The 25,369-nt window shown below is 43.8% G+C and overlaps 1 protein-coding gene across 1 annotated transcript; it reads right to left on the bottom strand.

Moving 5' to 3' along the window:
• Nucleotides 1-208: 208 nt before the first annotated feature.
• On the bottom strand, nucleotides 209-24,335 carry RhoGEF64C (Rho guanine nucleotide exchange factor at 64C). The gene is made up of 19 exons (XM_014357939.3): nucleotides 24,228-24,335; nucleotides 18,382-18,784; nucleotides 17,973-18,247; nucleotides 16,610-17,810; nucleotides 8,558-8,808; nucleotides 8,171-8,461; nucleotides 7,752-8,060; nucleotides 7,441-7,665; nucleotides 6,499-6,877; nucleotides 5,996-6,396; nucleotides 5,576-5,907; nucleotides 2,800-3,064; nucleotides 2,421-2,642; nucleotides 2,191-2,340; nucleotides 1,857-1,964; nucleotides 1,601-1,753; nucleotides 1,395-1,511; nucleotides 1,201-1,302; nucleotides 209-1,117 (listed from the first exon to the last, which is right to left on the bottom strand). Exons 1-19 carry the CDS (start codon nucleotides 24,333-24,335, stop codon nucleotides 989-991), a joined length of 5,421 nt encoding a protein of 1,806 aa, XP_014213425.3. The 3' UTR covers nucleotides 209-988.
• Between the last annotated feature and the right edge of the window lie 1,034 nt (nucleotides 24,336-25,369).

The following is a 25,369-nucleotide window of genomic DNA, read 5'->3' as shown; positions in this document are numbered from 1 at the left end:
TGCTTTGCTGTAATAAATAGTTACAGATCGTATTCGAGATTACATGTTAATATAATCACTCTTCTGTAGGTGTTACTTACAACTTATCATTAATTATTATCTTTTTTTAATAAAATTCTTTTCCATTCCTATAGACAATATCATTCTTTAACTTTTCATTACAACCATCCAAGCGAGAACGTACGATGTACGGAAAACGGAACTCCCGAGGGTAGCTATTTTTTTTTTACACTCATATTATAGCATATGTACATAAAACTATGGTACAATTTATATTCGGTACATATAACATTCTTCGCTCGTATGGGGCTCGGACAATAAATTCATACAAGTCATGTATGTATAGGCTGCCACCCAGGGAAGGCGTCTATCATATGGTACGTATGATATTTATTTAACTTGATACTAACAATTGCATCAAGATTAATTATTAAAACTACAAGTATATCCCAATACACCGGGGGGCTCGATATCACAGCTACTGATCAATGATCTTGATTAAAAGTACAAGAATTTTCATGCATAATCAAAAAATAATTGCATCTCTAAGTCATCGAATAAAATGAAAAGAAAAACTCAAAGTCGACTGGATTATAAAAATTAGAGGGACGGGGAGGAGTAGTAGAAGGAATAGTTAATAATACATGTAAATTTAATGATAAGCTCATTATCATTATAATGCTCAAACAGTTTACATATAATAGGCATGAGTAGGTCTTATTAAAGGATAAATGACTCAGGCGCGAGCTCGAGCATCAATTTGTCGCAGCCCGTGAATAGTTTTACCATATCGATACAGTTACGTAGGAAACTATAGTTTCTGCGACGCACTATAATTTTACACATTAAAAAATTGGATCAACACGTTTCCCATGTGTTATTCGTTGCTCAAGTTGATGGAGATCGATATAATATGCGGGATCGATCTCGAAAAAGCGATGAAAACTGACAGTGGATTCTGATGTATTAAAAAGATAGGTGTAGGGGATCAGTTCCTTGCCACGCTGCATATCATGATATTGGGTAAGGCACCGCGTCGTCGCCGCCAGGCCCCAAGTGACTGTGCGTGGGCCTGCAGTGTTCGACACCACCTCTTAGTCCTTGCACCGTCCTCAGCCTAGGAACGAAACATTAAATTTCAATTGAGACAAACATTATTAGGACAATGTAATTATTATTTCACGACGAGTGCACGCGTACCTTGAAGATAAAGGTTTCTTTAGAAGCTAGCTCTTGAATTTCAAAGTAATCCTCAAAGTCCGTCTCACAGCAAACTATACACTTGTCAAGATAAAGTGGTTCCTGTAAGATTGAGAAAAGAAAAAAAATTTCGTTTCGTTGGATGAAAAACTGGATTTTTGTTTTTGTTTTTTCAAGTAATACTGTATACTTACTCTCAACAAGGAGTATCGGCCCAATTTTTCCTTCACAAGGAGAAGAGTCGCATCTTTGATGCCAATTTGCCGTGGAAAGAGAGAGTCATCTGAGAAATCGATGAATTCCGTGTTGGGCTGCAAAACGTTTTGCGATAAATTGGTGTAAATTTATTAAGCATATAGATCAGGAAACGTTGAGTTGGAATCGATCAACCAAAACTGACCTTTCCATTGGTAACTAGCATAGCAGTAACAGGAGCGAGCTTGACAGTCCTTCCGCGTCTCCAATTGTTCTCAGTCGGTTGAGCAACTAGGAGTCGACCCTCCAAAACGAACCTCGAGTCCTCGTGCGCCCACTCCAATACTTCCACAGCCATCTGAGATGTACAAAAGGTTGTTTAGTTATTCATGTATTTTTCATTCCCTTATTCGATAATTCATTTCAATTGAAGGATTATTAGTATTTATAAAAATTGAAACCTTTCGCAGTTTTATGTTGACCACATCCTGCTCGCCCGTAGACCTCCTGCCGTTCTGTATAATCGAAATTCGCCGCCAGAGTTTCGTCGACGTAATATCTTTGGCCTCCTATTAAAAAAAAAAAAAAAAAACTAGTAATTATATTTCATGGCTTTCTCCTGAAGATCACTTATTGGTAGTTCGATTTATTCAAGTTTATATGTATGACTTTAATTACGAAAACGTTTTCCGATAAAAGTATAACATGGCACTTTCATTTATTGAGACTTTAATATTTGAATAAAAAAAAAAAAAAAAAAATTGTTTACAATCACGCATGTGTTAGTATACTGACAGCATTCATGTGCTCCAAGTGCAGCTCAATATTAGTTTGGGCTTCCTTAAGTCTCTTTTTAAGTTCCTGCATTTCCGATTTTCCCGAAGGCGTCGCCTTTAAGAGACGCGCTAGGAGAAGCGGATACTTTGTGACCCTTTGCACCGGCACCTGCAACACGACAAAGATGAATGCAATGAATAACTATTGATGAGAGAAAAAGAAAAAGGGAAAAAAGAAGAATTAATTACCATTAAAAAGGAATTGAGGTTCATCCTTCGAAGCACGGTGTTCTCCATCTGCGAGACCTTGAGAAATATTCTGAGTAACTCCTTCTCCTTCTCCAAGTTCTGTAGCAAAAGGCTCGCACCACCCTGACGCGTGCAGTAGCTCTCGAATGCGTGCAGCATGCGCTCGGACTCGAGAAATATCTTGCCCAGATCTACCGCCACCAGGTCCTCGTCGCCGGATTCCTGCACCAACGCATTTTTTATAATTACATATATATTTAGCTCGGAATATGCATACATACAAATTTATGTGATATGATGGGTAACGTGCTCTGTTTATATTTATATCAATGTATACAATAATAGGTGTGTAATAATAATAATAATAATAATAATTTACGTGGGCAAGCTCTATCGCGTCCTTGAGTTTTTCGGCGAGTATTTGGTTGTGCTCGAGCAGCTCTTCGACGTTGAGAAAAATGGCAGAGAGCTGTTCCTGGGTAAGAAGGCCGGCTCTGAGCATCGGTCGGTGAAACTCCTCGAGGATGATTTGCAGGTCTCGGCCGTACTTTTGCTCCGTCTCGACGATCTCCGTGACGATCTCCTTGTGCTCGGCTCGCTTCTTGCTGCACTTGCGGCACACCATCGGCGAGTAAAGGCAACCGCTGCGCACATGGAACACGAAATTAATCATTAGGTCCATACACGAGTACCTGCATTTTAAATTTAATTTTTTTTTTCTCCTCTCATTTTCCCGTTCCCGTTCGAATTCATATGTACACAATTATATATATACTTTATACATTCACCGCGAGAAAGATTATCGCTAATTGCCACGAATGAATGAACCGATTTTTTCAATCTCTCTCAAATGCAGGTGATATTTTTATCGGTTAAGTGGCAATTTACGCGACAAGAAATCACAAATGGAAAGATAATTGAGCGCCGATTCCGGTGGGCAATGTTTATTCTGGGAAAACGAGCCACGATCGAAACGATTTATTTTCATGAAATTTCGTTCTCGACGAGAGATCGGCTGCACGACTCTCATCTGCAGCCAGCCAGTGGTTGTTGTTTCATATACGTATAGCTGTGGTATAAAGTACAGCAGCTGCAAACACAAGCACGAAGAAAAGACAGTGCGCTTGTAAAAAAAAAAAAAAAAAAAAAAACGCGGTGGCGGCAAATAAAGCCAGCGGAACCGAAATTAGCCTGCTGCAATGGCGCACCGCGATAAGACGGTCCGATATAGGTACATACTTTCGCTCGGTTTAGATACACAATATACGTATACGTAGCTCGCCTCGCGGAAATTGATAGCGAGTGAAAGTTCGCGAGACGTGTACACGGCACTCCATCCTTTTGCTCGGGGACCTGTAAGTTATATATGCATATATGTATATGTATATTACCGCGTTGGTGAGAGCACTTGTCGCGCCGGCTCGGCATTTCGATCGCTTATAGATATATGAGTGTATATAATATGTACCCACGGCGAAGCCGGAAATCAGATCCAGCTCACGGGGACGAAGAGTATATATACGTATGCTCCAGGTAGACGTTTTGCCTTTCCACGCGACTCCCAAGTGTTAGAGATGTTAAGAGATGCCGGAGGATAGAGGATATGTTATAATTGCGCGATTTATCGGGCCGATTATTATTGATCGCTATCGCGCTAAGAGAAATCGTATAAATAATATACTTACTCGTGGCCCTATTTATACTTTTACTCTTTACTGTTGCTTCGTGCAAACTTTAGAATTAAAACACTCCATGAGCTCCTTCAGCTGTACTTGTACCTACTTCCACCGTTAAATCGCTCGTAAATCATTCATTTTTTTTTTTAAGAGTAAGTGGTGTACTTATATGTTGGAAGGAAAATTTTTTACAGAGACAAACATTTTGACTGCTAGCACGAAAATGGTGGTAAACGGGGTTTCCAGGACTTTTCAAAATTTCCGTAGACGCAAGGTATACGTATACGTGGCATTTCAGCCATGTTATTGATGTATAAGCTTATCAGTGATTTTATGTGTATACATTTTTACGGAGGCAAGACTAGCGAGAGAACCACTGTAAACAGAGTCTCTTTGTTGGTATAAAATTACATGAAAATATAACTCTGCTCCCAAATTTTTTAATGTATCAATCGATTGTAAAGAAAAAATTGAGGAATATGCTTATTTATTTATTTATTTTCCTGACCGAGCTAGCGCGACTGGGGCATCCCGCGAAATCCCGTGCATAATTTTAAATTTTAATTTTAAAAGCAAATAACGCCAGAGACACCCTATCAAAATTCAAGCGAAAGAGAGATGAGGCTGTCCTGATCGAACTCAATAACTCTTAATTCGTGGCTAACTATATTTAGCGACTCGTTATTTACCATCGACATTATACTTACTAAAAGCAAATTAAAAAAGAGTTGAGAACAAAAATAATAAGCGATTTCTCTGATGCTCGACCGATGCTTGGCTCACAAATCACCTATTGGCAATAGATCTATACATTATGAGTGTGCATACGTGGGATTACGGATAATAAGTCGAGCGGTAATACATTGTAGAACCATTTTTGTCGCCCAACACCTGATTAACAAAAAAAAATACATTGAATTGAGAGCACAAAGCTTGAGCTGGGTGGACAAACAGGCAGACGAGAACGATGCGAGAAAACGGGCTTCTCGTTGATAGATTTTCTAATTTATGCGTCGATAAAGAACGGCTGACGCGCGCGTATGCCCCATGGGGTAGAGATGGACTTTGTGATGTATCTTTCCTCACTTGTCTTATAAATATAGACTGTGAGCTTGACGTCGCATTCATTAAAAATCCGATTACTACGGCCACGTAAGATTCGAAAAATAAACACGTGAAAGCTAGTGTTACGATGTGCTATGAATACGCTGTTCATAAAACTGTAGGTAAAAAGAGGAAAAGAAAAAACCGCACTGTAGGCGAGGGGCAAACAGGAGAGTCGATTTTATGAGCGCCATTCATTTAGATGCCCCATTGTTCTGTGGTCCGGGTAGGTAGGTGACGTATACATAATAACAATAACGAACGTCCTTTCTCGTGTGGCGCCATGACGCCGAAAGCCTGCACGTATGTGCATACAATCAGCGAAGAGTGCTACAAATGCACATTAATATCACCCGTATGGGCAAAATTGATTACCTCTCGACGATGATGGGATCTAGTCGCTGTTCGCAATCCTCGCAGAGCTTTGGGTCGATTTTGCTCGCCAGTATAATAGCCGGCGCCGTGGCCGTTGCCAAGATCGGTATGGCACTGCTGGAAGCTCCGTTACCGATGCCACAGCCACCACCATTTTTACTGTTCATCGAGGTAATACCAGTACTAGTGATGGTGCTGCTGGCACTGCTGACGTTGTTATTGTTATTGGTGCCAGCTCGCCACCTTCGGCCGACACCACCCCGTCCGCTACTTGCCTGGCTGCTCTCCGAGCCCACGCCACTGTCCGTGCGCTCAATGTCGACCGTTCGAGTCTGAGGGATACAAGCAAATCAGCTGAGTAAGGGCCGCAAACCATCCAGACTTTTCTATTCCACGAAAAAACATATAGATTTTACGTACTTTGAGCGCCTCTGGCGAATTGGCGAGGATGATGTTGCACTCCTCGCTGCTGTCCGAGACGTTTGAGATTTGCGAGCTCTTGGAGCTGAGGTCGCCCAAGCTCGTCTCCTTCTGCTCATACAAGGCCTCGAGATCGCGCTCCGGATCCTCCTCGTCCTCCTCATCTTCGTCGTCGTCCTCGTCCACGTCAACCTCCTCCTCGTCGTCCTGATCTAGCGCCACGTTGCCGGCCCGAGTCCTCTCCTTCGAATCCATAATGAAGTTCAGCAGCTCGAACTTGCTGCTGGAGAGACCCTTATTGTCTACCATCGGTGACGAGTGATCCAAGCTCTTGGACAGGTAGGCGCAGTTAAGCGGCTCGTAGTACTGGCTCAGCGGTTGACCGAGTCCGCTGTTTAGGTCTGCCACGGCAAAAGGGGCGTACGTTTATTAGGTACTTACGTGTCTCACAATTATGCGCCTTACAAGATCGTTAAACTTTGAAAACAAAACAAAAAACTTACCCCTGAAATCCTCCGTCGGGGGTGGACTCAGAGGCAGAGGTGGTGGCTCGTCGGGGATCTCCTCGTAGATCGGCTCCTTGATCACCTCGTAGGCATTCTCCTCGAGGAAACTACTCGACGGGATGAAATAGCCTGGCTCGGGCTCGTCCCTACTAGACTCGCTGCGGCTCTGTTTGGACCCGACGGACCGCATCCTAAGCTTTATGTTCTTAATCATGATCTTGGAATTCTCTTCCTCGGACTCGCTGCACTCGGGCTCCCCGTCTTGCTCCTCTTCCACAGTAACACTCTCCTCCACGGAGCCTCCGTGTTGTTCGTGCCTGCATGGGCCCAGGGGGAAGAACCGAACCTTAGTCCCGGGGAACATCAAGTCGTTTAACTATGTAACAAACAAAAAATATTTTTTCTTTTTTATACAGCTATTCATCTAGTATTTTTTCATAAAAAAATAAACTTTATATTTTGGTCTATTGATGTTAGTAATTATGTGTGTTGAAAATATCAAAACGTATGAATGCGTTCCTCTCATCGCTATGATACAGGTATTTCTTAATTTGTTTATTTTTATTAAATATTTGTTTAACAAAATGTTTAACTTTCCATCCCTAACTGCATAAAGTATGCCAGGTAAATTAGTTATAGATCGTTTGCACTACGGTAGATTTTTTTCTACATATAGTATTCAACGCTCTGACGGTAGAAAATTTTTTATTTCACGAGATCAGCATTTTCGTAAGTTTTTTTGATACATCGATTTACACATAATGTGCAATACATCGTAAAATCATAGGTTTTCCAACGACACTTTGAGGTTGAAGTAAATTTGAAAAAGTTAAGAATCAAAGTAGGTAACTACAATGTACCTAGATACTTTGTATGTAAACACATATTCTTATTACGTAATGTACATAAAGAAAAGTCCAACACCCGAAAACACATTACCTCGCTCCGGCTGGACTGGGTACAGTCCTCCAAGAGCTTCGATATCAGCTCCTCCTTCGAGCCGCCCGACGGTCGGCTAGAGGAGTGAACTATTTGTTTCCACGTCGGCGAGTTGTCCGGAGAATCCACCTCGGGCTCGACTTTGTCCTTCAAAGCAGCCGATAGTTTTACCTCGACGGGGCTGCTGCTATTGCTTATCTTGTTTGTTTCGATCGCGCACGATTCCTGAAATCCAATTTTTATTTATTTTCATATTATTTTTTTTTTTACTCTACTTTTTGTTAACAAAAATGCATGGCGAGTCATCTCACCTGAACTTTGGTCTCCTGTTGCCGATCCCCGCCAATGACAATGTTGGATCGATAATTGTCCAGTATGACGAGGGTTCGCTTCTGTTCGCCAGAAGTTTGGATTTTCGCCCGATACTCCGGAGGGTTATTGTTGTTCACCGAGATAACAGTGGGATTGCAGATAGTGGGATTGTCCTCACTGGTCACGCTTATGGTCACCTTGTTGTCGGAGATGCAGGTCTCGGTGGCTCGCGACTGCTGCTCGCCGTTTATCAGGATCGACGTGCCATGCGTGCCCCTTGACAGCGGGGTCGTCGTGCTTGAATTCACCTGTCGAAGTCACGATGTATGATGTTTTTTTTTTTTTTTTTTTTTCCCTACACTTTGATATTGACGAATAGGTACAAATAGGTATACCTATGCGCGTACAAATAAAATACCTGTAGTCTGTGAACCATAAAAGGCGCCGGTGCCGCGGGCTTTGGAGTTACCGTGATTTTGCAGATGTTGGCCCTGTGCCGATCGAGCTGCCGGTGTATCCTCGTCCCGGCAGAGGACGACCGCGGTGGCGGTGACCAGCTGGTCGGTCTCATCCCCACGAACTGGTCGATAGGCTTGGACTCTTCGCCACTTTTGATCGTAGCTTCTCCTTCGACCGATGACTCCCCGATTTGACGCTCGGTTTCCTCCTCCACGCAAGCCACGCTCGACTCGGCGAGTTTCGATTCCTGCTTTTGACGAAAATAATTGGGATGATATTCATCGAGCATGCACGACAATACGGTAAAAAAAAAAAAAAAAAAAAAAAAGTAAAAGTGTATGCTCACCCTGGCCCCCAGCCTCTGCCTAGCCTCCTCGAAGGTGATTTTCCGTGTGGTGTCGCGCGCCGCGGTGGCCAGTGACGTGTCATCGTCCTTCGATCGCCGGCAGAGACTGAGCCTCATAGTGTCAACAAAGTTGACGTCTGCCGCCGACACGATGTCCGGACGAGCCGTCGATCTCTCGCTTTGGCTGCGCGTCAGGCATGTTCCTGCTGTCGTGGCTGGAGGCTGCACCGATGCGGCATCATCGACTACTGCTGCTCGGCGAAAAAGCAAAAAAGTCAATATTTAATCGTCACTGCCAGCAACTGATATACATGTGTATGTGCTGTTACGTAAAGCGCTAAACGTGATTTCTAACGAAAACGGCGATGAATTGATTATATTATTGTACAGGTACAAACACGTACATCCTGTAGGATGATGATTTTATTGGAGCGATATATGTACCTATTTCCTCGAGTGTTGGTTTTTCAAAGTTGTTTCCATTGCTATGGGTAAAGTTTTTTTTTCTTCTTTTTTTTCATCGTTTCTTTGGATTACGAGCGAGTGAAAGTTTTGCAAAATTAAAATCACACGCGCTCGTAATATGTACGCGTTGCGGTAAAATTAAATCGTTTAGTTTTGTATTAATCACTTTTGCTTTCACTGAGTGCACTGCATAAAATCACAACTCATTTGTACGATCATTTTCAAGATAAAAAGTACTGTTCGGGATGATGTTTTTCATTTTGCGCGGTACAATTTAATTGAATGAATTGCACCACGGGTTGGAGGAAAAAAAAAAAAAAAAAAAAGAAAACTCCACCTCCAGGTGGCTTGTGGAAGATTACAGAGGCGCGTCGGCGATCGAGCACGACATAATCGCGAAGAAGCAACAGCAGCAGGTGCCCGTATCCGTTGTAGCCTATTATAGGTGTACAAGAAAGAGAGCACGGCGATGCCGTTTCTCATCGTTGCGCGCCGCGACACTTTTTCCACCCGAGCGCGGAGCGAATCGTTTTGCCGGCTAAGATCGGTTCCCATGGCGAGGCGATCTCAGCCTCGAGGAGCGCACCGTGAAATTACCCGTGCAGGAAACAGCGTGGAATTTTCAGTTTCCCCCCCTCCGTAGCAACAACTACATCTCGAGCGCGGGGCCTTCTTTTCATTCGCGCTCTCATTGGCTCTTCAATCGAGTATTCTCCTTTGCGTTAATTGTTTATCAGTCGAGTCGTATTTTCCTCCCTTTTTCACATTTGTTTACAAGCGCGAAGGGTTGGTCTGCACTCGTGCAACGTGCAACAACTCTATATTATGTGTATAATTTGTTTCGGCGTATGACTCGGATGATGGTTACTAATAAAAAATACTATTGGATGGATATATTAAAACAAATACTTTTTCTTTCCCCACAAAGTGGGGTGTGTCTGTACGAAAATTCCTCAATCGTTGAGAACTTGAGACGTCATTTTGAAAAATGCTTGTCGGTTTGATGATCCTTCAAAACTCCTTAATTAATATTTTTGAGGAAAAAAACAAAAAAAAAAAAAAAAGAAAAAAATACAACGCATCAAATGAAATTAAAGCAAATTAAAATTAAGAAGAAAAAAAAAAAAAAAAATCATGCGTATGAAATGTAAATTGAGAAGCTATTCGAGCCATTTGATATGTATTTTCACTTTTAGTGAAACTCAAAGAGTTGGAAAGTTGGAAATTCAAGACCTAATCCTTATCGGTGCGATTCTATTGTGAGATTTACCATTATTTTTCCTCTACTTCAAAAGTTATTTATAACTATATCTGTTGAGCCTCAAAGTTAGATTTGATTGTAGACATATCATTCATACCTACCTACAAATACGCGGTTAATGATTGATCCGTGCCACCGTATACTAGTCATTTATTCATTTGTGCACCCGGCATGGCAGTCGAAAACATCGCATGCGAGTTTTACAAGGAGGATGGCTTATTTAAGTATTATAGAGGTAAGATTGTTGGTGAATTCGAGGTCACGCAAATATTCCGATAGCCTTCAAAAAAACGACATTATACCTACATACTATACTGACAGAAGCGAAAAGTAAGCGTGCATGTACTTCTTATTACCTTCTACTGTGACTTTTAGTGCCGTGAGCCATATGCGACCATTTTCACCCTGACTCGTAATTAAGTAGACAGCTAAAACTATTTTATCAAAGAAATAAAAAAGATTGTGCTATTCCAAATTGGTTTCAATTACACTTCTGAAAATCTTTGGATCCCTTGATTCAAATTACAGAAAAAAAAAAAAAAAAACCACGAATTTTTGAAAGTAATATATTTATTTAGTATTATGAGTAAATAAAATGTGATCTTAGGCGAGTAAGCATTAATTAGCATCATTACGAGTTAATACAGGTAAAGGTTTGCAATGGGGTCGGTGTACGCATTGCCATGCATTATATATATAGGAACCTCTCCACTGCTATGCACATGCACGTACATGTCATTGTATACACGTAGGTAATATGGCTACAAAATTAGAAAATTTTATCTTCCTGATATACCTACTTACATTTTGTTGAGGAATAATCAATAATTTGCCCAAAAAAACTCAATTTAATGTATACCTAAGCAGAGAAATGAGATTCCTAAGCCCACGGAAACCCGAATATGTCAATGTAATTGGCTCAAGTCATTATGTTTTAGTAGTATAGTTTTGAATGTATCGTGACTGACTGCGTGGTAATTCACTGCAATCAAGAGCATGTACTGCAGCTGCCACTGCTCATCACTTTTTCTTTCAAATTGCACGCAATTTTTCCTCGTTTATCATATACACACATATATATATGTATAACGTAATGCCGCGTATAATGGCACACGCGCGCCCGTAGATCGTAAGTATAGCATATAGGTAGAGTATAATATACCGATACGCTGGATCGGTTCGTACATCATTAGCAAACTCGGAGTTTAATTGAGCCAAACTACTGCACGGCTACTGTTGATTGCCGTACCTAGATTTTCCGATCCCCGGGACGTTTGAATGATGTTATTTTTAACTTTCAGTTGGAATAATAACTTGAGTAGCAGGCACATATATATACCTATGTCGATCGGATGCTTACTTATGCATTGAATGTACACACACACGCGCGCGCACGTACCTGCAGATTGTGTCAAATTCGCTGAATCGGCAGTGAAAGTTGGGCATAGTGCGCGAACAAGCGTTGAAAAAGTTTCCTACATGAATGATGAGAAGAAGAAAAAAAAATAATGATAAACTTTCCGAGATTCACACGTGCGCGATACCATCGCTACGTGGCAAAAAGAGGAAGGCGCATCATCATGCAGCTCTTTGGTTTCAATGTAATAGGTATAATATACACGGTAGGGAGAGGAGGAAGGTAAATCGGTCAATGTTGTCGAATCTGCGGTTTCCTTTCCGGCGAAAATGAAAGACAGGAATAAGAAAGGCACCACGTTTCAGGTATAGTCAAGTATATGCATAGAGGCATCGGAGGAACTGCCGTCTCGGATGTTGCATCGAGAGTTTCGAATTTTGCTGCGCGTGTGGACTTGTATTGTACACCGGCAGCGGTAAGCGCATCCTCTCTTTTTTTCCTTTTTTTGCTTGACGATTCGAGTATAGGTATATCTAGGGGTATAATATATATCAACGTATAGGCTGTAACTACATGCCGATCTCGAAATCCATGCTGCAAAGTAAGTACTTTCTACCGGTAATATACCTACGCGACTGACATCTGGATTTTACGAGTTTGATCATTTGCCACGTCCAGCTTTTATGCGTGAAAATGAATCAAGATGCGTGATGCTCGGATTTAAAATGAGATACCTACTATGCGAAAATTGAAAAGAAAAAAAAATCTCTTACATTAAGCTTTGTAATTCATTGACACTCCTAGAATATAATATTATATTGTAGACTGGAGCTGGAGAAAAATGTACCGATCGGGATATGATGATGATGATGATGACGAAAAATGCAAAGGACGAGTACGTAATATGTACCAATATAAAAGCACATGGATGGAAAAGAAAGAGGCCAAGTATCTCTATTTATAGCTATGAAAATATAAATATAATGAGGGTGACGGCTGGCATCGCGAACGATTTACGCAATCGCGACTCGTACCTACTTCACCCCAACTCGCCTGATGCGTGCGTTCCACAAATTCTCGAGCATGCCTATATCCTGTGTGTACCCTATTATATATTTTACACATGCATCAATATTCTATGTATTATTAATACAGGTGCACGGAGTATGTATGTAGACGGAGCTACTTTCGAATCTCCCCGTCACTCTCTCACGTAATGTACAAGCCGGGGACTATTCTGCGGTACATCTGACTCGTCGTGATGTGTCGTTACGAAAAATTCTAGCCGTGCAATTAGTTGTTGCTGTCGTCCTTGCGCTCCCTCTAATTTTGATCGAACAATACACCCGACGAAACCCGTGACTTTCGTCCTTCCCAGAATTTTAATACATATATATGTATAGGTTGTCTGGTAAATTACCATTGTGTGTCAATATTCGAATAAAAGTGCAAACATGGACATAAATATGTGGACCTCTCAGTCTGTAGGTGCCTGAAAGATATTCGCGTATAGGTATATAATATAATTATGTACCTATATGAAGAATTAGGTACCTACCTAAATACTATACCCATATGGTAAACATGTAGTAGAAAGGAAGGGTGACATGAAACACACAACGAATGAATGGGCATTTGAAAGTAATCATCATGTGAATTTTCAGGGTAAACAAGAAATCCCATGCAAGGTGTTGTATAGGGAGAAGGTATACATATATAAGTACACAGTAATTAAGAGAGCGAGGTGAAAGTGTCCTAAATTAGATAATCCCCGAGCATTTACATATGTGTGTGTGTGCCTACACCTATACCATTCCGGCAGCAGAGGGGCGAACATGCAGGTGTATATAATTATACTTGAGCTACGCTTGTTTGCGCTAAAATGTGTATGCTTGGTAGTCTGCACTCCATGTAGAAATTTTTGCGTTCCATATTAAGAACAATAGTTAGAAACCGATTCGAAAAAGTGCGTATATAGGTATATAATAATATGTAATAGATGCGGAGTCTACTAAGTATAGTCGCTCGGCGTGCGCTGCACTGACTTCAATAGCGAAATAATGAAATGATGTGTCAAAATATACATATAGATACCTGTACATTTACAAGGTGAAAGAAATCTTCTTTCTCCGTTTCATTGGAAGCAGAGCTTGCGTCTCTACGCAAGTATGCATACCTACCCAAGTATATATACCTACGAGTATAACGTGCTTATACCAGCCTAACGTGCGTATAATTGCTTAAGGAGAACAAAGAGTCTCTCTCTTTTTCTCCATTCGATATCGTTACTTTTATTATTAATAATTAATAATAATAATAACAATGTATATTTATTCTCTCTCTCCCCCCTCCAAAAGCATACCTATTGTCTTAAATATATTTTCGCAAGTTACACATACGATGTAAGAAATATTTATGCAAGTGCAGCGAGAAAAAACTGATGGATGGACATAATATAATACAATTAATATAATATTTATGTACCTACTGGTCTTTTAAATTTTTCTTTCTTATCGCGTGTGTGTACCCATGCTTATCCATCACCAGCTCCAGTGGGCAATTGACATTTTCATACCTAAGTAGGTATACCTATATATTAGTATACGGGGTTGTATATTATAATATAGATAATAAGACAAGTAACCATCATTCGATCGGGTAAAAAATAATATAGGTACTAGCAGTGCATCCTGTAACGCGCATACCCCATTACTTATGTATATATATTTGCTTATCTCGCGCGATTGAGTCGTCAGACGTTCCTCTTTGTCCTCCTTCTTCTTTTTTTGCCCTTCCGCGTGTCCAATGTAGGTACAAGCATTAGGTTGGCAAGTATAAGCGATTGTCGAAGCGAGGGGGAGCGGTGCAGGTTTTTGCTCTCACCCGTCGCGCCCGCGGATTAGAAGGGGAGAGAAGAACGCGCGTGATAAATCGAGGAGCTCCTTCGCGAACCTTGTACTTGTCGTACCTGTATATTTATACTGGGGACACGTGTACGTATATACATATATGTACATGTGTATGTGTGTGTGTGTGCCCGAGCATTGTCTCTCCCTTTCCCTCGCGGCCGTGCTTCTTGACTCCTTGCGCGTCTATTGCTCCTTTTCCCACGCGCTCACTTTTCTCCGAGCGATTCTCTCCTCCGCTCCGCTCCATCGCTGATATACACCTATACATATGTATATATATTATACCCAAGCGAGTAGTAGGTACATGCTTGGTGTACACCTAAACGATGATACTTTACCGATCAGCTCGAAAAGAGAGCCTCCTCGATTCGAGGCCCAATCTTAGTAAGTATATGTACCTAATAATGTAAGTACATACCCACTTAGTTCTCGAGCAGGCGTTTATTTATCATTTTTCTCTCGAAACTCACACGTATACTAACAAAGCTCCGCGATTAAGTAATTTCACTCGCAAATAACGATTATGCTACGGTTATTCCATGGATGTATATTACGTAGATTATAGGTATGGGTGCAGTATACATATAACCACAGAAATTTCGCTTTGCCCTTTTAGATGAACATTGAGATGCTAATTTTAACCTCTACTTATCTCCCGCGCATGTGTGACGAAAAGATAAATATATTTTTTTTATTGTATACCCCCTCGCGCGTCGAGCCCGTACCTAGCTCCTATAATATACTTTCGCTCGCCGAAAATCTCTGCAGCATGAAGGGTAAAAGTTGCACAACGTGTAGGGTAGGTATGTACATATATATAGACGCAGAGGCGTGCTTTCAGGCTTGAATCCTTTCTCGCGCACCTACGCTGTCGTCTCTGATGCGGTAATTCATTTACACGCGGGCGGAGGACAACCGAGTAATGTATATACACATATACAGCGAAGAAGATTCCCGAGAAATATATTTCCCTCTCTCGCGTGATTCAAACCTTTACGTAAATATATATATATATATATAGGTAAGGTAAGTACAGGTACACGTCATGCTCGTCGCCGTAGCTTTCGCTTGGATATGCTATTGTACATATATATTGTGTATCTCTCTGGAGTTGCGGCTCACGTAGAGAGAGAGAGAGACGGGTTAATTCATGTGCAGCCGGGAGATTTATACCCTGTATGGAAGAGGCGAGAGCACATGGTGGGTATTGGTATACGTATACCTACATGTACGAGCTGGGGGAAACTCACTCTCTCGACGGATTTTGTCTTCTTTTTCGTTCGTTATCGGTCCCGCGCATCTACAGATGCACCCCGCACGTACGCAAGTATACCATGCACGTGTATATATATATATCGGAAAAATGGGCTCGTTGACCCTCTGCGGCTGACTTGCACTTCGGGATGCTTCTTCCTCCGCGTCGAGAGGAATTTTCCCCGCTAAACAAAGTTACCTATATTATACACGCGTCCCTGTACCATATGTATACATATTACGTACAAATATACTTAAATGTATGTTTATGATTCCGTGGTGCAATGTACGTATATTCGGAAGGAGGTTTCGCGTGATGCACGATCGTTATTATCTTGTCGCCAAGGTGCCGTTGAACGTGTTAGATGCTGCACTGGCGATTGGTAGGTACATACTTGAGTACGCACGACGTGTGCATCAGAAGCCGCTGTCCTTGACGAGTCGGAGCAGCCAGTTTTATTTTTCAAAAGTCCAAAGACCTTGATAACGGGCTCGCCTATCTACCGGTTAACGGTTCGCTTATCCCCTCGTCCGGAATTAGCATAGTCGCGCCCCGGCTTCTTGCTTCCCGAGACCGGACTCAATTACTTTTTTCGACTCTCCCTCCCGCCCTCTTTTTTTTTTCTTTTTAACCGACACACTCACGCACCAATGAGAAAAAAAAAAAAAAAAAAAAAAAAAAAAGTTACAACAGGCACTTGGGACTGTCTTCCTCCCGATATGTCACCGATACCGATTTTTATTCATCGCCGGATCACTCGTCTCGCAGCGCGTGCACGTAAAAACATGGGAATCATCGACTGTACCTTCGCACTTGTCGGCCATGTCCTTCTCATCGACGGCAATGGACTTGATGGCCGACAGCCCCTCGGTTCCATCCTCGTCCAGCCCTTGGGAAACGCTCGTCCCCGCGACGACAGGACTCTCGAGGCTCCTCCGTAGCGCCACACTCGGCTCCTGGGAAAGTCGATGATGATTCGACTGCTGCTTCTTCGACGGGACGAACTTGTCGATCTTGATCCTCTCGATCGGCGGCACGGTCTTGTTGACCTTTGGCACGATCTTCGCCTCGGATACCTGCCTACTAGTGCCAGCCTGCTGTTTCGGGCTCTTGATGTTCGGTACCGTGATAAAGCGATGGGGCCTCTCGTGGATCTCCTCGGGGACGATGGGCGACTCGCTGACCACGGACTCCACGTCCGCGCCCCTGCAACTCGTCCTTCTCGGCGGACTCGGGCAGATTTCCGGCGGCGGCAACGGTGGCTTCTCGGGCGCCAGGATCATGTTGTCGACGTTAAACAGAACGGTCCTTTGGTGGCGTCTGCCGGAATCGGCTGTCGCGGGAGCAGCGGAGCTGGCGTTAAACAAGATCGATCGGTTTGCCGGTTGGCGCTCGGTGCGCTTGAGTATGCCCTTGGGGGCACCCTTGGCCTCCTTGATCCTACGGGGCGGCCTTTTGGGCGATATCTTTGGAATCGGTATGCGAGTTATGGCTACTGGCTGATGGTGGTGGTGGTGGTGGTCCTCCTCCTCCTCTTCGTCCTCGTCGCTGGGCTGGCGTGGCTCGTTGAACACGCGGATGCGCTGGCCCCCGATCGCGGCTACCGAGCTCCGGCTGCTCGGCATGCGCTCGATCGACTTGACCTTTGACGGATCGAAGAGGCTCGGAGGCGCGGATCTACCGTGGCGCTGCTTTCCAGGACCCACCGACGAGGACGAGTCGCGCTCGAGAGCATTGTCCGAGAGCTCGTCGCTCAATTCGTCCTCTTCCTCCTCCTCCACCCCGTTCCCTTCCTCCTCTGCCACGCCCATTTCGTTCTTCGATTGGTGGTGCTGCTGCTGCTGTTGTTTGCCCTTTAGCAGCAGGTACGGGTTCACGTCGCACTCGAGAATACTCTTGCGCGAGTCCGTGCTGCTCGTCTCCTCCTCGGGTTGCTGCCAGCTCCTGGCGTTGGGCCCACGGACCATCCGAGCCCCCGGCTGCTGGCCCTGTTGTTGCTTCTCACTCTGTGTTTGCCCGCCAGGATATAGAGATGAGATGGAAAAACATAGAGAGAGAGAGAGAGAAAGATATGAAAATTCATGTACATCAGAAGACTCTTTGGCAAAAGGTGTGACTATACGTATACGTATAATATGCACACGTGTATTGTCCGTGGTAACTCTTACCAGCTTGTGACTGGGGCAGTCGTCGACGAGGGCCAAGGTGGGACTGGGCGCGCCACCACGATCGAACCACTCCGTCCTGGACATTGGCTCGACGGTGGCCACCTTGACACCCGACCTGTCCATCATCGGCGTGCAGCGCACGACGCTCTGGCTACGCGGGTCGCGCTGGCTCGCCTGACGCAGGGGCGATATGCTACGAGCTCGCGACCGCGGCTCCACCAGTCTGCTCCGGCGCATCAAGTCGTACGGATCGTCCACGCTCGGCTTCAGCATCCCTGCATGTTTACGGATGAAGATGTTTTTTTTTTTTTTTTTTTTTTTTTTTTTCCCCCCAAACACATTCAGTAAATGACGCGTCAAAAGTCATTTGTGTATATATAGCCTATGATGTTTGCATAAAAAGACTCACCGGCCAAACTGGGCCTGGCCCTGACGGTCGTGGTGGGCATTCGGCACGTGCCGCCGATCGCTAGCCCGGCGAGCCTGTGTCCACCGCATCTCCGGCAATTGCTGCCGAGATCCCTGGCGGTGCCACTGAGAAAATCCGGGCACGAGCACACGAGGAGTACCGGCGGTGCCCCGTGATGGTGGTGATGGGCGATGCCGGCCGTCCCCCTGACCGTGCCGTACAGCCACGGCTCCCCGTATATCATCTGCTGGGCGAGGACGCTACCTCCGCTCACGGTGCCCCAGCCACCGGCCCCGGCGCCGACAAAGCCGGGATGATGCTGCCGGGTCGAGTGCGAGCCTCGCGACAATCCCAATCGCACGCTCCACGACTTTTTGCTGCCTTTGCTCAGTGTCTCGTAGCCCTGCAACGACGATCATACAATGTGTGGCGCGGGACAATAAGTAGTTGACGGACTAAAAAGGCGCGTTTGGCACATGGACCCCAAGAGACAGGAGAGAGAAAGAGAGTTCTCCTCGGGGTTAGTGCGGGCTGCTGCACTTTCCGCGGACGCGTGGCTCTCCGTTTATAATGGCCAGGAAGTTATAGGAAGGTGAGAATACGTCTGTATAATATCATATTGGCTTGATGTGCTTAAATGAGTGGGGCGTGATGGTCATGTAGAGTATGGGCTAAACCATGCGCGCAATCGTGGATATATGTATTTATATACCTATAAATTACGCGTGAATTACGCGTGGAGCGCGAGTTGATTATACATTATACGATCGGTTGTTTTTATTTCAACGATTTCTCTCTCTCTCTCTCCTCTAAAACTATAGCTTTCTTGGCTGATGTGAGTGTATCGTTTGTTTTTTCAACAGCTTCTCTCTGACGAGTGCTGCACTTGCTCACGATGTGCCTGTCCAGTGAGCTATTATCTCGTTCTCCGCGTGGACTCGAGCTATTACTTTATTTGTTACGTCAGCGAGCGGGTGCAAGGATTCCAGGCCGGTCTGAGCTACGGCATTGTCTACTTACTGTATCGCTCCATCGCTTTGAATTAATCTTTTTTTTTTTTTTTTTTTTTATCAACGTGATTCATCGTGTCGAGGGAGCACGCATAAATAAAGACAAACAAATAAATAAAAAAAGAGATCGGTTCATCGGGTAAGTACATAATATAATATACATATATTATGCAGCCTTGTGCCTCGGACAGTAGGAAAAAGGTCCCACGGCTGCAGCACCGGAGTCCAGGGCCTTCGGTTATCGCGATCTATCCGATCGATCGATCAAAATCAGCAATGCTCGTGAACTCGATATACATATACTATACATACGTAAGCGTAAGAAAGTAAGTGCATGCAAACACAATAAAATGAAATGAAATAATGTCGCCGATGCCCGATAGGGAGGTGTGTAACTTTGTTTCAACTGTAAGTATAGGTATAATTTTACAAAGATCAGATACTGTACGGTATATAAATATTGTGTACATGTATGTGTACGAGCGAGTGTGCGATAATTTTTTCCTCACATCCTCCTTTCTAATCTAATCTATTTCTTTGGCGCAGCTCAGCCTGTGCGCGTGCAACGTAAGCAAGTGCAGGGACCACGTTTATGTGTATGCTGGCCACGCCACGCTCCTCCTGGCATCGATATCTCGGGCAAACGGGCATTATATAGTTACATACCTACTTGGGCGCGCGGATGGGAAGCAAATTTATAACATGCGCCGTGCCAAGCGAAATCCGGGCCTCGCGCATCCGTATGGGAACGAGTGAGAGTGTGTATAACATGTTTACGTGCATACGTTCGTACGATTGCAATGTACTTATGCGTGTGCGCTTTTTACGCGGGAGAACCGGAACCGAGGGAAAAAAATGATCCGATGGCGCCTCACGCCGATGCACTTCCGCCTTTCCACGCTTTTCCGTTTGCTCGGTCTCGCGAGCTTCAAAATTCCACCTATATTATCATCGTGGATTTCGCACTTTTTTACTTCCTGCACTTAAAAATCAAAAGGCTCCTATTCCGCGGATCACGACCTTTCAACGCCAAGTTGAATTGTCATGCTCGGAAGACTTACCCATAGCTTGCATGACGCGTGAACAGCATTTGCTGGTTTGTTGCTCGTTTGATCAACGATTTCACACGAACGATAAATCGAGCGCACGTGTATCCACAGCTGACAATCAGCATTAATCTCTCCCTCTCTCAGCCTCGGCAGATAGCTAAGCAGCTCACTGCTTCGAAAGTGAGCAACAACCGAGTAGGTACGTATATAGTATGATCGCCGATGCTTTCACTTTGCCTAAATCAAGTGAAAAATCGGGGAGCAAAAAAAAGCCCACCGCGGAATTATAGATATAAGTACGGACCAACGGAGTACAGGTGCCATACATAGTTATCTCCCCGTTGTACCAAAGTACCTTTTTACGTACGGATTATCTCTAGAGGCACAATATTTATTGTTCCCGCACTTTTATCGGCAGCCCGCGCTCGCAATTAGCCGCTTCCGTGCCATACCGTCGGGTAAAAAGAACCGAGGATCCGTTAACCCAATGCCCGCTCCACCCCCATTGATGGTAATTATAAACAATGCTTCTGCTTGTATATGTATAGGTGGAGGTCTACAGGTAATGCACCATCATCCCGTCGGCTCTTACGCGAGCGTTTTAGGTAAATCTCTTACCCAACAGGGTCGAGCATTATTCGTTCCGAAGCCGTTTTCATTAGACGAACGAGCATACAGCGAATTAAAGTAATTAAATTTTTCCACTCCATTGGCAACCCGCATCACATGCACGCGTATAAAATATAATATACCCATGGCGAGGATCCCACAATTATATCCCACACCGCGGCGCTTCGCGGAAAGTAACGTCAATGTGCACGTATATTATACCTGCGTGTGTGCATGGGTTGCGTGGCCCGAGTTAACCCCTACACCTATACCTACGTATAAGTATAGTGCACCATATAAATATGTTCCATTTACTTACATATACATATATAGTATTATATGTGTATACCGTTGTTGCGTCTCACCCGATGCTGACCCGTGGAATCGGTGAACAAAAACGATTCTCGAGATCGCAATAAACGAGACCATTGTGGAACACGCGTTTCGAAACTCTGTGGGTAGAAAAGTATAATACACCCGAGTACTTGAGTGATAAACAACTGAGCACATTTATACCGGAGCCCGCTCCGTTGGTACATATACAATCATCATATTATTATAACTGTTGCTGTTGTTTGTCTTATTCATCAAAACCGACTGCAGCGGGGTAGTAAGTTCGATCCAGCCGAGCGAAAACAACGAAATCACTTACTCTCTTTTCGGATGGAAAGCGTTTTAATTTAAAATAACAACAAAAATAGCATTTTCTTTTCATTTTTCATTTATCGTCATCTCAGGTGCAAACAGAGTTAATATAATATATATATATATGCGCGATACGTCGAGGTATATGTATAGGGAACAGTGTAGAGATACGGTAATAATACGGAGATTAATCGCTACTTGATAAAAATATACGGCCGAGCTTGTGTGTATGTATTTCTAAATATATTACACAAAAACATATATAGAGCCACCTTCGCACATTGGATTTTACCGATTTACATGGAACCTTTATCTCAAGTGCAAAGCCATTTGTTCGTACCTATAACTTACACTGTAGCTTTCGTAAGGTGACTTTCTCGCGCGCATTGACACCTTTCGACGAATAAAATCCGTACACGAGAGCACACACGGTGCATGCAATGTATTTGTACGCGTAGGCGCTGTAGTCGCCCACATCACTGCAGCCCACGCGATACCGATCGTTACTTCTTTTTCCCCATAGAGAAACTCTATAGGTGCATAGTTGCCGTTCTACGTCCCGACCTTTGCACTCGCATGGAAATTATGCGTATAAGCACCGGCCTAATGAGCCTCGAAAGGCCTGCCGTTACCGATCTGTGCCCTCTCGTGCCGATACCGGATCTCGTCGCTATATGTAAGTACATATAGGTATAGGTAATAGGTACACACCGAGTCGAGCTGGTGTACTCTTACGTGCCGGAGAAATCCGTCCGATCATTTCTCTTTGGTATTACGCTGCACCAACGAGAGAGTGAGAGATAACTACATGGAATTTTGTTGATTAGCCAAATCATGCCTGCGAAATCGTTGGGTGTTTGTTTATTAGAGCCGATAAATGTTACATGCGTTTCACCCGTAAACTGGCGCAAAACTTTTTTTTTTTTTTCCTAAACACCGACTCTGCAAATAAAAATTCATTGTTTGGTTTGGAGTATTGATTACAGTGGCAACAACAGTTTCTAAAGTAGGTCTATCGTGTGGAGGAAAAAAAAACAAAACCATTTATAACATGTATATTATTGTATACGATGTGAAATTGTTGTAGAAAGTAACCTTTTAAAATTTAATTGCCGATTCTGTATAGGAGCGCCGCAACACTTTCTTGCGATTATATTCAAGTGCAGTAATTTTTTTTCTTATGAATATTAACAATAATTTCATTACGCCGGGCTGATAAAAATCAAAATCCCCGAAGAGTCTCTCCCGGCTTCCGGTGTGAAATCAAGTGGACTCGGCGTAGGTTTACAATATACACGAAGGCACCTCGACGATTTAATCGTACTAGGGTAACTGGAATGTTGCCAACATTTTGTTGAAGCAAAAAATAAAAGCTCATCTCGAGAGTAACCGAGGAATTTTGCGCAATAACACAGGTTGTTGGCAACGTTAAAATAAAATATCGCGTAAAGAGGGGGAAAAAAAACCAACCGCTGAAAATGCTGATACAACAGTGTTCGCGGCTATCCGTCCAACATTTAACGACAAAAACGTCCACTCGACACTTTCAGGCGTACATCGGCAAAATGACAGCTACAGCGTCCAGCGAATAAAAAAAACGAGAGCAAAAGGCAAGTAAGACGTAGCGTATGCGTGGCAAAGTGGATGGAGCGCTGCAGGCATCGATCGCGCGACTTTCTAAAAGTAAAGTCAAACGACGTATCCATGCGGCTAAGTATAGCTAGGCCAAACGGACTGTGTCATAATCACCGGCGGGCTGGCCGGAGCGGTAATCTCCGCGTCCTTTTCCATTCTCAAGCGACAAGCAAGTACGTATACTTACATCTACTGCACGCGTCCTTCGCGGAGCGCTTTGGGTTTCACGGTTTTCTGTCGTCTACAAAGATGTAGGTTCCTTTTTTTCTCTCTTTCTCTCCCACTCTCGTCGCGCCTTTTGAAACGATTATACGCGATCGCGCGCCGGCAATGCTATATACCTATAAACACACTCGCAGACACGTGACAAACACCCAGGGGGTAGGGAAAAAAAAAATAATAATAACCAGCAACCTCGAGTGTAGCTAAGACATGTATTATATTTGTCAAGGAGCTCTCGTACAAAAATGAGCTTTTTAATGACTGATCGATCAATTTGGCCGCTGTTTTCACTAGAAAGTCTTTTCTCCCCCGGTAGTGGGTCGTAAACATGGAGTACCGCGATACCAATAGCAGCGTTCGATCGATCACGCGCGAGAGCAACAACTCGAGCTTTCGACGGAATTTTCGAAAATTCGTTTTTCCGATGCGCATGTAGCGGCTAGCCCGGAATATGTCATTGGGTATTGCAAAACGTAGGTACCTACGAGTGTATGCTTTTGTTTTTGACGAAAAACCTGAATTTCGAGATATCCCACTTTTCGCTCGTTGAGAAAAAAAACAGAAAAAAAACAAAAAAAAAAGTGTCACAACAGTTGCAACAAAACTAAAAATGATGCAAAGAACAGGATTCGCCGGAGCGTGTGAAAAAAAAGTATAAAAAAAAAAAAATGTTTACCTTGGGGGGCGTAGGCGAGCCATTGGCCAGGTGGTACCTCTTCGAGGAGCCGAGCATGTTGGAAACCGGTAGGCTAGCCGGGCCTACAACCACACTCGCCATTGTCATTGTTGCACTCGTTGTTGTTTCCCAACGTTGTCGCTGTCGTTGATGATGATGCCCTTGCCAAGCTCCTACGGTTGTGCCGGGGGCACGGCTGACGCATCCACTGCTGCTGATTGGGCTGCTTTCGGGCTACTCGATGCCGATGCTCGAGGGCCGAGGGGTCCGCTCTCCTCCTCCTGGCGTCCCCGCAGCCGAACATCCTTCTTCCTCCCGCGGCCCGCGGCTCCGACCTAAAACAAATTCGCACGTTCATCTATTAATTAAGTATATATGACAGGACTTGGAGGGGGTAACATTGCATTTCATAATAAAAATTCGCGTTAATCGAAAAATATTACAATAGGCACAGCAGAGAGTGGGTAATGTATAGCGATGGTGATTATAGGTGTACATAATATATAAATTTAGCACCCGAAACTAGTTATTGCAGTCGAAGAAAACGCTGTAGGTATATAATGGGTAATCGTGAGTGCTGAGGTGTGTATAATGTAATATACATCTAGGTGCATGTGAAGGTGTACAGGTACTGGAGACTCGACTGGAGCCGATTCAGCTGTACCAAATGGAATTATAAATTTCACGTCTCTCTTTCTTTCGCGGTTTAGAGCAACGGGGGGTACGTATATATGTATGTATATGGATGGCTGTCTTATGGTGTTGCGCAAGAGACATATCACAGCAGCGCTATTATAGCGTTACATCACTTGACAATGCTTCCATAGAGCTTGCTCCTCGTCTGTATCTCTGTAACATGTATACGTGTCTGATCTCTGCTCCATAGCCGACAAAACTGACGTAATGTAAGTACAACCCCCAACTCTCTCTAGCTCTCTTTGCCAAAGTCTTTTCTTCTTGTCGTTGTAGCATTTAGGTAAGTATTATGTGTGGAGGTACACGTGTATATATACGTACCTATATGGAGCGATCTCAACAGCACATCTCATCAACGGTAAGGGAGCGGGAGACCGTGCCTCATCCTTGTAAAATTTGTTCTATACCTGCAGGCAGGGTGACGCGACAAGTGTACAGGTAATGTA

The sequence above is a fragment of the Copidosoma floridanum genome, unplaced genomic scaffold (assembly GCF_036245765.1).
Source record: "Copidosoma floridanum isolate Cflo_tuat_1 unplaced genomic scaffold, Cflo_Japanese_pri ptg000021l, whole genome shotgun sequence".
Taxonomy (NCBI): domain Eukaryota; kingdom Metazoa; phylum Arthropoda; class Insecta; order Hymenoptera; family Encyrtidae; genus Copidosoma; species Copidosoma floridanum.
Note: the sequence above shows the minus strand (reverse complement) of the source record. Positions and strands in the feature narration are given on the sequence as shown.

Coding starts and splice junctions, on each gene's coding strand:
- RhoGEF64C (XM_014357939.3), bottom strand. CDS start 24,335: ATGACAATGGCGAGTGTGGTTGTAGGCCCGGCTAGCCTACCGGTTTCC. Junction 8,809..16,609: donor CATGGCCGACAAGTGCGAAG/GTACAGTCGATG, acceptor TTCGCCGAGCAG/CAGTAGTCGATGATGCCGCA. Junction 1,303..1,394: donor GCCGATACTCCTTGTTGAGA/GTAAGTATACAG, acceptor TCAATCTTACAG/GAACCACTTTATCTTGACAA.